Here is a 15730-nt window from a genome sequence, read left to right on the forward strand (position 1 = left end):
CCATACCTTATATTTGAGCCTAATTTTAGCAACTGATTTTTGAAGAATAAAAATGTCCTGATAAAAGGGTGGCTTGTGAAAGGGTACAATGGAAGGGATTCTGGTATACTTTAAGGTTTGATATAATTAAGATATTAAAATATAACAGGCATGGGGTACTTTTGATGTCATACAATTTAAAGTATAATGATAAAAGGAATAAAGATGAATGAATGAATGATAAGATAATAAGATGTTGATATTTGACTGATACTCTAGGTGTGTCCTCCTTCCACAAAGACATTCAAAGATTATAAAACATCTATTGCTAGACTGAACCCTCACATCCTTTTTGTCTTGCTCACTTCAATAAGACTTTGTATGAAAAATGTACTTTATTGACCAACTGAATACCTATAACTGTAGCATTAATTAACTTATTCATGTTTTAAAGCTATTGTTACATAGTAGATTCTATAACTGTCTCCTTCTATTTTCTGATTTATTTTAACTTATTCACAAATGCATATAGTTGAATAAAAAAGGTCTTTTTGCTTCTGTCCAGGTACTTACTTATGTCCAACTTGAAATTTTTTAATTCTTTTTTTTTGCACATATTTCATGTTGCTTTTGCATTTATCATTGCACTATTATTTGTTTGGATGGTTCTCCCCCAAGTACTTAATTTGTAAAGCTTCAAACTTACTTTGTCAACATACTCTATAACACACTTTAGCTCAGGATGTGACTCATCTAGGAGATTGTTTTGAAGCCTGTTGACCCTCAAATGAAACCTGACCAGTAGCCTTCTCAGTGGTGGGGCAAGCTACAGATTCAGACACTACTCACTAGTCATCGGCAAAGCAATTAGTAGAGATTTTAGAAATTTTATTTAAAATGCCAGTTTTGTTAAATTTCAAAAAGTTAGGTGGTTTCAGTCCCCAAAGGGGAAGAAGGGGTATTTCTCTAGTATTTATATTTCTGTTTGAATACATATATATATTTAAGAATTAATGACATCCCCTGAACTCTGGGGATAAGAGTAATGAAATGCCCCCATTATCTGGGGATGCGGCATGATTTGCAGATGTATTTACTGGGGAGGCAGAGATGGTGTCTCAGCTATGAGTCCTCTGGGGCTAGTCTTCAATTTTGCAACTCAGTTTCAGTTCCAGATATAGGAGATGTGAATCCCTGGACTAATCTTCAGACTCGCCATGGTCTCTAAAATTGTCTATGAGGGAAGGCTGCTCTGCTCCCCAAGGAGTCATTAAAACCATTTACTCTGAGTTGACTAATCCAAACCCAAGTCTGGTTTCAGGAAAACAACTTTCACATCTAAAGTAAGTCATTGCTCTAATGAGCTTGAAAATATATTTGTTTATGACTGTAATATGATGTCAGCCAAGATTTCAATCAGAGCCAGCTGTTAGTAGGACTGAATAACAATGATAACAAAAAATAAGAGTTGCAGGTAGTAGGTAGTAGTAGCAGTAGTAAATTAATTACAGTTTTGTGACTAAGGGTGACAATTCTGGAACCATACTACTCAGGGTTGGAGTCCAAGCTCATCCCCTTACTAATCATATGATCTTAGGCAAATTACTTAACCTTTCTGTGCTTCTGTTTCCTCATCTATCAAGTGGGGATTATATCAGTGCTTCTCAGTGGGTTGTTGAGAAGCTAAAACTAATTAAAAGTTTCTTATGTACACCCGTAGCTGATTCATGTCAATGTATGGCAAAACCAATACAGTATTGTAAAGCAAAATAAAGTAAAAATAAAAATTAAATAAATAAATAAAAGTTTCTTGTGTTACTGTTACTGTTTTCATGATGTTAATGGTATCTGATATTTACTGAGTACTTGCCATATGTTGGGATTCCCTGGTAGCTCAGCTGGTAAAGAATCCACTTGCAATGCAGGAGACCCTGGTTTGATTCCTGGGTTGGGAAGATCCCCTGGAGAAGGAGAAGCTACCCACTCCAGTATTCTTGGGCTTCCCTGGTGGCTCAGACAGTAAAGAATCCACCTGCAATGCAGGAGACCTGGGTTCGATCCCTGGGTTGGGAAGATCCCTAGAGAAGGGCACCACAACTCACTCTAGTATTCTTGCCTGGAGAATCCCCATGGACCAAGGAGCCTGGCGGGCTACAGTCCACAGGGTCGCAAAGAGTCAGACACGACTGAGAGACTAAGCACATGCCACGTGTTAGACACTATTCTAAGCCTTTTCCAGATATTATCTCACTTAATCTCTAACAGTTCTGCTGCTGCTGCTGCTGCTAAGTCACTTCAGTCGTGTTCGACTCTTAGCGACCCCATGGACTGGCAGCCTACCAGGCTCCTCCACTCATGGGATTTTCCAGGCAAGAGTACTGGAGTGGGGTGCCATTGCCTTATTACATAGATGAGGAACATGAGTATTTAGAGTTAAGTAACTTGGCCAAGGTTACAAAGCAAGTGAGTGGCTGAGGTGGAATTTGAAACAAGTAATCTGAGCCCAGAGTTTAGATCTTTCTCCTTAACACTATTCTGATGTCATCTACATTATATTATATTCATTTATATTATCATATTTACATATGTAATGGTGTTATTTCAATGAAAGTGTGAAAATGTTAGTTGCTCAGTTATAGCCCGCCAGGGTCCTCTGTCCATGGAATTCTCCAGGCAAGAATACTAGATTGGGTAGCCATTTCCTTCTCTGGGGGATCTTCTCCACCCAGGGATTGAATCCAAGTCTCCTGCCTTGCAGAATTTTTACTGTCTGAGCCACATTATTTCAATGAATGCCATCTAAATAAAAACTCTCATCAATTTTGTTGTTCCAGTGAGCAATACTGCTGCTCTTCTCATGCATTTCTAACTTGCAAAAATAATGCTAATATTGTATGCATATGAACCAGTGACAAATTTTCAGTTGTAAGCGATAAAAATAGACTCCCTATATTTTCAGCAGATCAAGAGCCACCAGGAAGACAGTAGTATCCGGTTGAAAGCTATGCCCCAAACCCCAGCAAGGAATTGAGGAAGTGAGCACCCCTCTAGAGTTGCTGCTCAACTTTAGGACCTCGGCATATATTGTAAGTGCAACCACTGCTGCACGCTGGACACGAAAGACACCACCCTGCTGCCCCAGAAACTGGATCTTGCTGCTTCAGCAATACTTCCAGGGTCTTACACTGCATCTTTGATGGATATATTTATCTCTTATTTCCCAGAAGAAAGAAATGTTCCTTTGATTTACCATATTGGCTGGGAGAAGTAGATTTCAGGAGTCTCCACTTGGATCTTGCAGTGAAATAGCCTTTTTCCAGGGACTGGAAAACCAAATGGGGTGGGGGGAGATTCTGGCAGTTGTTGCACAGATGTATTTCAGTTATTTATGTATAATAAATCAGGGTGATATTGGGCCCACAATAAGATGAAAATAGGTCAAAGTTCCACTTACAAGATTCTTATAAGCACTCTCTGATTGGTGAACTGCAATGGAATTCTGGGGCCTGAAACATTAGTGGGTGGGCTGTCTACCCATGATTTTAAGAATGCCATGCTTTATTAGCTACCCCTGAAGTTCCCACTGAAAATCAGAGACATTACTTTGCCAACAAAGGTCCATCGAGTCAAGGCTATGATTTTTTTAGTGGTCATGTATGGATGTGAGAGTTGGACTGTGAAGAAAGCTGAGCACTGAAGAATTGATGCTTTTGAACTGTGGTGTTGGAGAAGACTCTTGAGAGTCCCTTGGACTGCAAGGAGATCCAACCAGTCCATTCTGAAGGAGATCAGCCCTGGGATTTCTTTGGAAGGAATGATGCTAAAGCTGAAGCTCCAGTACTTTGGCCACCTCATGCGAAGAGTTGACTCATTGGAAAAGACTCTGATGCTGGGAGGGATTGGGGGCAGGAGGAAAAGGGGACGACAGAGGATGAGATGGCTGGATGGCATCACTGACTCGATGGACGTGAGTCTGAGTGAACTCCGGGTGTTGGTGATGGACAGGGAAGACTGGCGTGCCGCGATTCATGGGGTCGCAAAGAGTTGGACACGACTTAGTGACTGAACTGAACTGAAGATCCCAGATGTTTTGGATATCAAATTATAAATAATTGCCTTATCAAAGTGGCAGCAGCCATATACATGTGTTTGGAGCACCACATCAATTTTGATAAGGCAATTATTTATACTATGGTATGCAAAATTTGATCTTATTTCTAATTTGATATCTCTCACCCACATCTCTGGGCTTCCCAGGTGACACTAGTGGTGAAGAATCTGTTGCTAATGCAGGAGACATAAGAGATGCAGGTTTGATCCCTGGGTCAGAAAGATCCCCTGGAGGAGGGCATGGCAACCCACTCCAGTATTCTTGCCTGGAGAATCCCCATGGATAGAGGAGCCTGGCAGGCTGCAGTCCATAAGGTTGCAAAGAGCCAGTGATGACTGAAGTGACTTAACATGAATGCACCCACATCTTTGGGCTACAGACAATAGCTATTTCATTTCTTCTTAAAAATAATTATGTTCCTTCACCAATGAATTTCTCAGTGTCGTGGAGTAGAAGATGCTTCTCAACTCTTCTTGGAAGGTGCATACATGGGCAATGGGCTGCATATGATACACTCAGGTCACCTTTCCATATCTTTCCAAACATTTGATTACTTCTGCATATACTAGGCAATTTTTTCTGGCTTCCAAATTCAGTTTACTCAGGGAATCCTTCAGTTTAGGTTCTAGTTAACCAACTAAACAAACAGAAGCATGTCCACATATTCTAGTTAACATATCTAGAATCTCTGGTGGTTGCGACTATAGTGGACCTTTGAAGAACCCAGGTTTGAATTTTGGAAGTTCATTTATACACAGATTCTTTCCAGTTTTAAATACTACAATACCGCATGACTTATGGTTGGTTGAATCCAGAACTGCAGAATTAAGGAACCCAACCTCATATAGGGAGGTCAACTATAAATTAAAAATGGATTTTTCTACTGCATGGAAAATCAGTGCTCCCAACCCCTGCTTTGTTTAAGGGTCAACTGTATATCATAAATTCAAATACTCTAATATATTCTTCCCTCAGTTTGGTACCTTCATACCATTTCTATACACTAGTATGAAATAAATTGGGAAAATATTAAAACTCTTTGATATGTAAATCTTATATTCTCAGCTTTGATTTAATGTCTCCTGAGTATGTTGGGAGCTTTAAAAAAAAAGAAAAAGAAGGATGAGGCATAAGGAGTTTTTATTTACCTTGAAAGGTAACTTCCTTAGGTGAAGTCATTAAAGTGTCCTCAAACAAGTTAGGAGCAGCCTCATCATACAGGCAAAGAGGAGTTTCTTTGGCTGGCAAACTCTCCAGGAGAGTCAGAGGTTCAGGGTAATTTGAGTCATCAAAACCTTCCAGTATATCCTCATTTCTATTATTTTCTGATCAAAGTTTAAATTCCACCTTATATATCTACAGAGATGTTGAACTCAGTTGTTTTAATATATCAACTGAATGTTTGCTCTAGGAATTACAACTTAGTCATTGATAGCTTTTGGTTTCACTCCATTATTTAGGCAAAGGATTAACAAATATGAATCTAATTCTCCGTGAGGTTTCTAGAATGATTAGAAGAGATGATCCAACGCCACTGTAAGTGAATTTCTGAAACTCTTCATTCTGTCTAGGGTATTATATCATCAAAAGACTTGCCTTCAGTGGGTACTTTATTTTAGGTGATCACAGGTGATATTAACTGTTTTAAACCAAGTACCATGAGACTCCTGAGTCCCATCTTTTCATATTAGTTTGATATTCACTGCCTAGCCACAGCCAAACCCTCCCCACCACATGCACACACAAGCACTTATTTTTCCCAGAAGAATTTCTGTTTTGAGTTGAAATGACATCTCCTACACTGTATCTTTGTTTCTTCTTGCATGTTCCAATACAGTTAGAATTAGTTTAGAAATGCATCAAAAGTTTTCACTTTGAAAACTCTAATGAACAGACAAAAAGTGTTTGTAGATATTCTTGAGATGACACATATTTACATGAACAGGTATACCTGAAATTTTCTGTCCTGATAGATTTCCAGTAGAATTTTCACAAACAAGTAATGTACTCAAGGGATTACATCCCCAAAGACCCTGAATCTCATAAATTTAGCCTTGGTTTACAATGAGTTTTTGACATTTGTCCTTATCATTGAGGTATAATCATTTGCAGGTAATAATTTTCCTTTTCTATTGATACAATAATATTTGTTTTTCATTTTTGTATTAGAACTTAAGATTTGGGTTACTTCAAGGAAATAATCCTTTCTTAAGTCCACTTATTTATATGAGCAGTACTTTGTATTATTATATATATCATCTTATGTAACACAAGAATCATGTGAAGTATTTTTTAAGAAACAAATAAATAATGAAGGGTTGAAAACTTATATAAATTGTCTAAGATTCCATAGATAATCAGTGGTAAAGCTAGAATCTGATTCCAGGCCTATATGGCTGCAAATCTCATTGCATATCTTTACAATGCTTTGGTCCATGCCATCGCCGACATTCAAAATAGGCTCTAATTTTCTCCATTACCTCTCCTCCACAGTTTTGGGAGTAGCCTTCATTACCTTTTTTGTTCATTCAGCTGTTAAATACAACATAGTCATATCTATCCATTATTTTTTCAAATTATCTTCTTTACTTGGTCTTTGAACGTTAACTTCATTCTACTGGAGTTAAGAAAGGTTATTTTCAAGTCTCATTTTCTCTTGAATCAAGAGGTCCTGCTTCCATCTCTCTTTAACTCCTGAAGCCTTTTTCCTATGTTTCTTGTACTTACAATTATCAACAAAATCTCATGTCTTCAGTATCCCTTCACTCTTCTTTTCAATAGATATTAATGCTTTGCTAAGCTAACCCTGAGGACATTTTTTTTTTTCCTCTACAGTCTTCTCAAGAGATATATGTTTTTTTTTCTTACTCTTAAGACCCCTGGGCCTGGTAGAGGATGGTATTCCTTCTCCTCCACTGCCACTTACAGACATGGTTTCTCTTTGGATTACAAACACTTATAGTTGAGTTTACATCATCAGACTCTATAACCAATCCTCCTTATCCTTCTCCACCTTTTTGCAATCACCTACTAACTAGCATTATGTTTCCTCATCTTTGGAAAGTTTTTGGCTTTGGCTTGCTCTACCTCTCTTAATGGTATCCCTGTCACAATTACTGATGGACAAGAATTGTGATTTTAGTATCTTCATAGAGAAGATCCTTTGAACATTATGGCCCCTTAGTTTCTTGATTTCCCCTCCAAAGATCTTCTTTTTCTCCCTACTGTATCCAGTCACTCCATTGATTTACTAGACAGTGTCATTTGCCAATAACTGCAGCTTTTGATCTCATTTAAGCATCTCAAACTGTAATTATCATCATCTCCTGTCTTTCTCGCTCATTCTCTTTAGTAGAATAATGAAAGCATTTCCCTAGGGGCCTGACATTTTTTTGTTGGCTTTACCCATCTCATATACTCATTCATATTAAATGCTCTGCTTAAATAATGGTGGTTTCACGCTCTACTTGCATCTACCCTCAAATATCATACCTATCTCTTTTATTGCTCTCCAAAAGAAATCCTAGTTAAATTTGATTTCTTATCTAACAAACACCCCTAATAGTCCAGTTGGATACATGAGCATGTCAATTTTCTGTATCGGGGCACTGAGTACACATCTGCCTCACAGAGTTGTCATTACCTTGTAGGCATTTATTTATATGAATTACTAGATTTCAAAGTCATCCTTTTAAGAGTAAATATATTACCTATGTATTAATGTAATTGAAAAACTTTTTGAATTTATAAATGAACCAAATATACATTCTGATAGTCTATGTTCTTCTTTAGAAAGTATAGAAAATATTTGTGTTTTATCAATGTGGTAATGAGTTAGAAGGCTCCAGGAATGAAATTTGACTTCAGCTCAGTTGTAAGAAAGACATTTAACCTAAAATTAGTTACCCAACTTCTTTAGATCTCAGTTTCTAACTTTATAAAATGGGAGAGATGGAATGGATGGGGCTGCATTTTGAAGCTTAGCATTCTGTGATGGTGAGAAAGCTCTCATGCTTTTCTTGCTTATTCATTTTTTTCTCAAACAAGTTGATAAGGGAAAGAGTTTCCTAGAAGCTGACCTAAAGGTGTGATTTTTCAGACAGGTGCTATTCACAGACAGGTACAGGGGCTAGGTACCTGTGGGAAGTAGGAAGCTGGAACCTTTTTGCTAACAGCAATAGCCCCCAGTTATGCAAAGTCTCAGGCACTTGTGGAATCTTTTGGAGTAATCTGATCAGTGTGTCTGGTTCCCTTTACCTGGATTGACTCACTATCATGAATCAGATAACTTGATCCTAACATGATACTATCTCCTTTTCCAAAACTCAGTCTCTCCAGGTTGATTTGATCATGGTTTGAGCACCTTGTTCTACATCCTGCCTCTGTCCAAACTTCCTGGATATTTGTTGTGCTTGAAAACTGTGATACCTGTTTAAATTCAGTTGCTCATCCTCTTTTATACAAGAAATGATACCTCACATATTTTGAACAGTTGTTCTTTTCCATGGGTCCTGGCCCATTCCAACATTTCTACTCCCTTTCATCATGTCTTTGGTTTAGAAGATATAGTTATTGGGTTGCTCATACTGTCTGGTGGACATCTCTAAGATTTGCTCATGAGAATCTATTCCTCATGGACCACCTTAACCAACTACACAATGCAAATGTGTCTTGAATGTGTTAAGTTAAAAAAACAGATTTTTATGAGTATTCCTGGCCTTATATCATGAACATTTATATTTTCAAGTCTTATGCAAGATATCATGTGTGAAAACATTTTCCCCAAATATTTTCATGTGGGTATATATGCTGGTATTTTCTTATATAGCTATTGTAAAAGTAAGTATGCAGATTATAGTATTTTCTTCTAATATCCACTTGTTTTCTTTCAGTGGGCACCATTCTCAGTACAGATGGGGACTGGAAACTACACAACTGTGACAGAGTTCATTATTTTGGGGTTAGCAGAGGATACTACAATTTGTGTCATTTTATTGATTGTGTTTTTGGGAATCTATCTGGTCACCTTAATGGGTAATAGCAGCATAATCATGTTAATCAGAAGCAGCCCTCAGCTTCACACCCCAATGTACCTTTTCCTCTGCCATTTGGCCTTTGTGGACATTGGGTACTCCTCATCAGTCACACCTGTCATGCTCATGGGCTTCCTCAGGGAAGGAACTTCTATCCGTGTTGCTGGTTGTGTTGCTCAGCTCTGTTCTGTGGTCACATTTGGGACAGCTGAGTGCTTCCTGCTGGCTGCCATGGCCTATGACCGCTATGTGGCCATCTGCTTGCCCCTACTCTACTCCACACACATGTCCCCCAGAATCTGCACTCTCTTAGTGGGGGCTTCCTATCTAGGTGGGTGTGTGAATGCTTGGACATTTACTGGCTGCTTGTTAAGCCTGTCCTTCTGTGGGTCAAATAAAGTCAATCACTTTTTCTGTGATTATTCGCCACTTTTGAAACTTTCTTGTTCTCATGATTTTACTTCTGAAATAACTCCAGCCATCTCTTCTGGCTCAATTATTGTAGTCACTGTGTTTATCATTGCTCTCTCTTACATCTACATCCTCATCACCATCCTGAAGATGCGTTCCACTGAGGGGCGGCACAAAGCCTTCTCCACCTGCACGTCCCACCTCACAGCAGTTACTCTGTTCTATGGGACCATCACATTCATTTATGTGATGCCCAAGTCCAGCTACTCAGCTGAACAAAACAAAGTGGTGTCTGTGTTCTACACAGTCATAATCCCCATGTTGAACCCCCTCATTTACAGTCTTAGAAACAAGGAGGTTAAAGAGGCCATGAGAAAATTAATGGCTAGAACACATTGGTAGTCTTAAAGTAATTTGACTTTTAATAATAAACATTGTGTAATGAAGACTTCTCCTGCAGATGAATAAATAATATCCTAAGTAAATTTCAGTGTATATTCATAGTATTTGAGACCCACAAATTTCATTACACTATTCTAAGAAAAAAATTCAGTGTAAAAAAAATGTGCATTCACCAAGATAGGAACATTAGCAAAAAAAAAAAAGTTTTATTCTTACTTTACCCACCATTTTTTGCCCCTACAAGTACAAATCTTTTCAAATAAATTCTGTGCTCTTTGAATGTAGTCTTTGGAAATAACTGCTGGAAGCACCTGAACTTCCTTGAGTGGGAAATAAATAGCAGTGTTACCATCCATAATCTTGTCATCTGACAGAGATGGTATCCATGATGTACAGATAATCTAAGGACTGAAATCAGTGATGCTGGTAGTTGTAAAGTTTCTGCTGCTTTGTGATCTGAGCAACAGGATTCTTCCCATAATATCTCTGCAGGTGAGTCTCAGCAAGCTAACTCAGAGGATATCTGAAAACTCCATTTAGCTTAGCTCTTCCCTTTCAGGGATCTAATCTCAAAAATATGTTCAAGAGTTTCCAGAAGAAAAACTACTGGGGGCTAATTGACATGACCTGGCTCCTTTCTAGGTCAGAAAGTAAGGTTTCTTTTTTTAAGGTTTGTTTCAATCTTGTCAAATGGATGCTGCATACTCCTATAAAGTGTGTTAAACCATTCTTTCCCTCCTAGTATTGTTGCCTCTTATACTGAAATTCTCAGATTTCTTGCACATAATTTCATTGGAACTTCTGGATTAGCCCATAAAATGGTCTCTTTAAACGAGATGGTTTCCCTTATAGAATTTAAAATTATTTGTATTTTTATAGACCTCTTTGTGTTTTTTCTCCCAGTTGTTTTATTCTATGTGCATATTTTTAAATAAAAAGGGATAATATTTTTAAAGATCTCATTTTTCCTTTAATAAATATAAATACCAGACTAATATTAATACAAGGTATATCATGTGATCTTTCTATTTAGTCATAATCAATGTTTCCACTGTCCACTACATTAAGTCCAGAGTGAGATTAGCTTCACAGTAGTGTGAGACATCTCTCCTTTTTGTCCTCCCCTCTTTAAACAACTAATTAGGCATCCATACATCAACAAAGTGCCTCAGTGGGTATTGTGGGATCCAGAACCATACATCAAGGGATCCAGGAGGAATCTTGACCACCTATGCATTTAGTGATAGTGAGAAAGACCCCAGTATGGGCCTCAAAACCAGCAGGAGTCAGTGAATTTGCCTCAATTCTTCTCGGCCCCTGCCTAGGAAAACCTGGAGAGTGCAGACTTGGGCAGAAACCTATGGATCAGAGAGACTGTAGAAAGGTAGCTTTCCAGGTGAGGGATTCCTGCATGCAGCTGGAGAAAAATAATAGTAATGTGAGTTTGGATGCAGTGAAGACTACAGCTTTGCCAGTACTGCTGTTTCCCCAAGGCAACAGTACCTGGGGTGGAACTAGCAGGCAATGTTCTCTCCTACAAAGGAAAAGGACAGCAGTGAGTGAGTACTTGTCTTCCCTGGCATTTCAAGACACTGCTGGAGAAGTCCACCTAAAACAGTGTTACTGAGGCAATACCTCCATGACTGGGGTGGGGGACAAGATCAGAAAAGAAGCAGATAAGAATAAAAGACACTAAACGGATGAAGTTAAGTTGACTGTATTCAGTAATTAAGCAAGAAGTCTACAAGCCTCTGAGAGCAGGTATATCCATACAAGTTCAGGGGAAAAATCCCAGATATTATAGGAAATGCAAAACCATCACTGTAAAATTATAAGGCACATGAAGACTGAAGAAAGTATGTCATCACCAAAAGAATAATAATAATCATCCAGTAACTGAACTCAATGGCACAAAATACTGAAATCTGACAAATAATTTGAAATACCTCTCTTGGGGAAACTCAACAAGCTATTAAAAAACACAGAAAGACAATATATGAAAAAATGAGTCATTTAACAAAGAGATAGAAATTATATAAAAAAGAATCCAACAGAAATTCTGGAGCTGAAGAATTCAATAAATGAAAAATGCTATAGAGGGCATCAGGCATCTATAGTAGAGTAGACCAAATGGAAGACAGAATAAGTGATCTAGCTAGTGGGAACTTTGAAAGAATCCATCCAGAGGTGAAGAAAGAAAAAAGCATGACAAAGAACAAAGAAAGATGATGTGATCTTTGGGATTCTATCAGATGTACAAATATTAGAATAATTGCAGTTCCAAAAGGAGAGAAGAAGGAGAAGAGGAGAAAGAACGTTTATTTTAACATATAATAGCTACAGGCCAATATCATGGATGAACATAGATGCAAAAATTCTTAACAAAATTCTAGCAAACAGAATTCAGCAACATATTAAAAAGATCATACATCATGACCAAGTGGGCTTTATCCCAGGGATGCAAGGATTCTTCAATATCCACAAATCAATCAATGTAATACACCACATTAACAAATTGAAAAATAAAAACCATATGATTATCTCAATAGATGCAGAGAAAGCATTTGACAAAATTCAACATCCATTTATGATTAAAAAAAAAAACCCAGAAAGCAAGAATAGAATGAACATACCTCAACATAATAAAAGCTGTATATGACAAAGCCACAGCAAACATTATCCTCAATGGTGAAAAATTGAAAGCATTTCCCCTAAAGTCAGGAATAAGACAACGGCGCCCACTCTCACCACTACTATTAAACATAGTTTTGGAAGTTTTGGCCACAGCAATCAGAGCAGAAAAAGAAATAAAAAGAATCCAGATTGGAAAAGAAGAAGTAAAACTCTCATGTCATGTAGATGACATGAACCTATACATAGAAAACCCTAAAGACTCCACCAGAAAATTACTAGAGCTAATGAATGAGCATAGTAAAGTTGCAGGATATAAAATCAACACACAGAAATCCCTTGCATTCCTATACACTAACAATGAGAAAACAGAGAAATTAAGGAAACAATTCCATTCACCATTGTAACGAAAAGAATAAAATACTTAGGAATATATCTACCTAAAGAAACAAAAGACCTATATATAGAAAACTATAAAACATTGGTGAAAGAAATCAAAGAGGACACAAATAGATGGAGAAATATACCGTATTCATGGATCGGAAGAATCAATACACTGAAAATGAGTATACTACCCAAAACAATCTATAGATTCAATACAATCCCTATCAAGCTACCAATGGTATTTTTCACAGAATGAGAACAAATAATTTCACAATTCGTATGGAAATACAAAAACCCTCAAATAGCCAAAGCAATCTTGAGAAAAAAGAATGGAACTGGAGGAATCAATGTACTTGACTTCAGTCTACTACAAAGCCACAGTCATCAAGACAGTATGGTACTGGCACAAAGACTGAAATATAGATCAATGGAACAAAACAGAAAGCCCAGAGATAAATTCATGCACCTATGGACACCTTATCTTTGATAAAAGAGACAAGAATGTACAATGGAGAAAAGTCAGTTTCTTTAAGTGGTCCCGGGAAAACTGGTCAACGACTTCTAACAAAAAAAAGAGAGAGAGAAACTAGAACACTTTCTAACACCATACACAAAAATAAACTCAAAATGGATTAAAGACCTAAATGTAAGACCAGAAACTATAAAACTCCTAGAGGAGAACATAGGCAAACACTCTCTGACATACATCACAGCAGGATCCTCTATGGTCCACCTCCCAGAATATTGAAAATAAAAGCAAAACTAAACAATTGTGATGTAATTAAAATTAAAAGCTTCTGCACAACAAAGGAAACTATTAGCAAGGTGAAAAGACAGCCTTCAGAATGGGAGAAAATAATAGCAAATGAAACAATGGACAAAGAATTAATCTCAAAAATATACAAGCAACTCCTGCAGCTCAATGCCAGAAAAATAAAAGACCCAATCAAAAAGTGGGCCAAAGAACTAAACAGACATTTCTCCAAAGAAGATGTACAGATGGCTAACAAACACATGAAAAGATGCTCAATATCATTCATTGTCAGAGAAATGCAAATCAAAACCACAATGAGGTACCATTTCATGCCAGTCAGAATGGCTGCTATCCAAAAGTCTACAAGCAATAAATGCTGGAGAGGGTGTGGAGAAAAGGGAACCCTCTTATACTGTTGGTGGGAATGCAAACTAGTACAGCCACTATGGAGAACAGTGTGGAGATTCCTTAAAAAACTACAAATAGAACTGCCTTATGACCCAGCAATCCCACTGCTGGGCATACACACTGAGGAAACCAGAATTGAAAGAGACACGTGTACCCCAATGTTCATCACAGCACTGTTGATAATAGCCAGGACATGGAAGCAACCTAGATGTCCATCAGCAGACGAATGGATAAGAAAGTTGTGGTACATATACACTATGGAGTATTACTCAGCCATTAAAAAGAATGCATTTGAATCAGTTCTAATGAGGTGGATGAAACTGGAGCCTATTATACAGACTGAAGTAAGCCAGAAAGAAAAACACCAATACAGTATACTAACACATATATATGGAATTTAGAAAGATGGTAACAATAACCCTGTATGTGAGACAGCAAAAGAGACACAGATGTATAGAACAGCCTTTTGGACTCTGTGGGAGAGGGTGAGGGTGGGATGGTTTGGAAGAATGGCATTGAAACATGTATATTATCATATGTGAAATGGATTGCCAGTCTACGTTCAATGCATGATACATGATGTTTGGGGCTGGTGCACTGGGATGACCCAGAGGGATGGGATGGGGAGGGAGGTGGGAGGGGGTTTCAGGATGGGGAACACATGTACACTCATGGTGGATTCATGTCAATGTATGGCAAAACCAACACAATATTATAAAGTAATTAGCCTCCAAAAATAAATAAATAAAATAATAAATTAAAAAATATATATAATAGCTAAGAATGTGCCAAACCTGAGGAGAGATATAGACATCCAAGTTCATGAAGCTAATAGAGCACCCTATTATCTCAATGCAAAAAGACCTTGTACAAGGCATATTGCAATGAAACTGTCAAAAATCAAAGACAAAGAGAATACCAAAAGCAACCAGAGAAAAAGATCATAACTTTCAAAGGAACCTTCATTCCAGCAGATTTCTCAGCAGAAACCCTACAATCCAGGAAAGAATGGAATGATATATTCAAAGTGTTGAAAACATTGCCAGTCAGGAATACTCCGTCTACTAAAGTTATCCTTCAGAAATGGAGAGGTAATTTCCCAGACAAACAAAAGCTGAGGGAGTTCCTAACCACTACATCTGCCTTACAAGAAATGCTGAAAGGGATTCAAGCTAAAATGAAAAAGTATCAATTAGTGACTTGAAAATATAAAACAAGCTGGTAAACAGTCATATTTAGAAAACTCCAAGTATAATATGATAGTGTGTCAACCACTCAACTATAGGATAAAGGTTAAAGGAAAAGATTATTAAAAATAAATCTAGCATTATAATTTGTTAGTGAATACACAATATAAAAATAGGTAAAATGAAACATCAAAAATATAAAAGTAGGGAATAAATGGTGGAACTTCAGTTCAGTTCAGTTCAGTCACTCAGTGGTGTCCAACTCTTTGCAACCCCATGAATCGCAGCACGCCAGGCCTCCCTGTCCATCACCAACTTCCGGAGTTCACTCAAACTCATGGCCATCGAGTCAGTGATGCCATCTAGCCATCTCATCCTCTGTCGTCCCCTTCTCCTCCTGCCCCCAATCCCTCCCAGCATCAGAGTCTTT

At 37.7% G+C, this 15730-nt stretch overlaps 1 protein-coding gene across 1 annotated transcript; it reads left to right on the top strand.

Moving 5' to 3' along the window:
• Positions 1-9003: 9003 nt before the first annotated feature.
• Positions 9004-9936, top strand: LOC138092813 (olfactory receptor 5P80-like). The gene has a single exon (XM_068988859.1). It carries the CDS (start codon positions 9004-9006, stop codon positions 9934-9936), a length of 933 nt encoding a protein of 310 aa, XP_068844960.1.
• The last annotated feature ends 5794 nt before the right edge of the window (positions 9937-15730 follow it).

Source organism: Capricornis sumatraensis, chromosome 16 (assembly GCF_032405125.1).
Source record: "Capricornis sumatraensis isolate serow.1 chromosome 16, serow.2, whole genome shotgun sequence".
NCBI classification, from domain to species: domain Eukaryota; kingdom Metazoa; phylum Chordata; class Mammalia; order Artiodactyla; family Bovidae; genus Capricornis; species Capricornis sumatraensis.

Coding starts and splice junctions, on each gene's coding strand:
- LOC138092813 (XM_068988859.1), top strand. CDS start 9,004: ATGGGGACTGGAAACTACACAACTGTGACAGAGTTCATTATTTTGGGG.